The 419-nt window shown below is 45.3% G+C and overlaps 1 protein-coding gene across 1 annotated transcript; it reads right to left on the minus strand.

Annotated features, from left to right (window-relative positions):
* Positions 1–2: 2 nt before the first annotated feature.
* TM35_000571290 (uncharacterized protein) lies at positions 3–419 on the minus strand (the record flags this gene model as incomplete). Its single annotated transcript, XM_029030868.1, has 1 exon — positions 3–419. A coding segment is annotated over one exon (417 nt), but the record flags the coding sequence as incomplete, so codon positions are not given.

Raw genomic sequence — 419 nt, forward strand, 5'->3', positions numbered from 1 at the left:
CTGCTGCTGCTGTCTGCATCACCCTTCTTGTTGTTTGTGAGTTCATGAGGAAGTGTTGTTGTTGTTGTTGTTGTGGTTGTTGTTGTGGTGGTGTTTGAGGTGGTAGTGGTGGTGGTATCTGTATTTCCTCTCTCATTTGGGTTACTTGTTGGTCCAGTCTCTGCAGCTCCAGACTCTCCTGCATTCTGTGAGGGTGAAGTGTGGGAAGAATTCTCAGGTGAACTCTGAGGTGCATTATCAGATGTCTCTTTCCCTTCATTATCACTTGATCCTGTTGAGTCTGTGTTCTCTCGGCTTTGTGCATCTTTTGTGTCTTTGCCTTCGTTCTTTTCTTCTGGCGATTGATTTTCTTGTTGAGGTCCATGCTCGCCTTCATTTAATGAAGGTTCAGGTAGTTTTTGGTTTTGTCCACTGGGTCC

Source organism: Trypanosoma theileri (assembly GCF_002087225.1).
Source record: "Trypanosoma theileri isolate Edinburgh chromosome Unknown TM35_Tth_57_V1, whole genome shotgun sequence".
Taxonomy (NCBI): domain Eukaryota; phylum Euglenozoa; class Kinetoplastea; order Trypanosomatida; family Trypanosomatidae; genus Trypanosoma; species Trypanosoma theileri.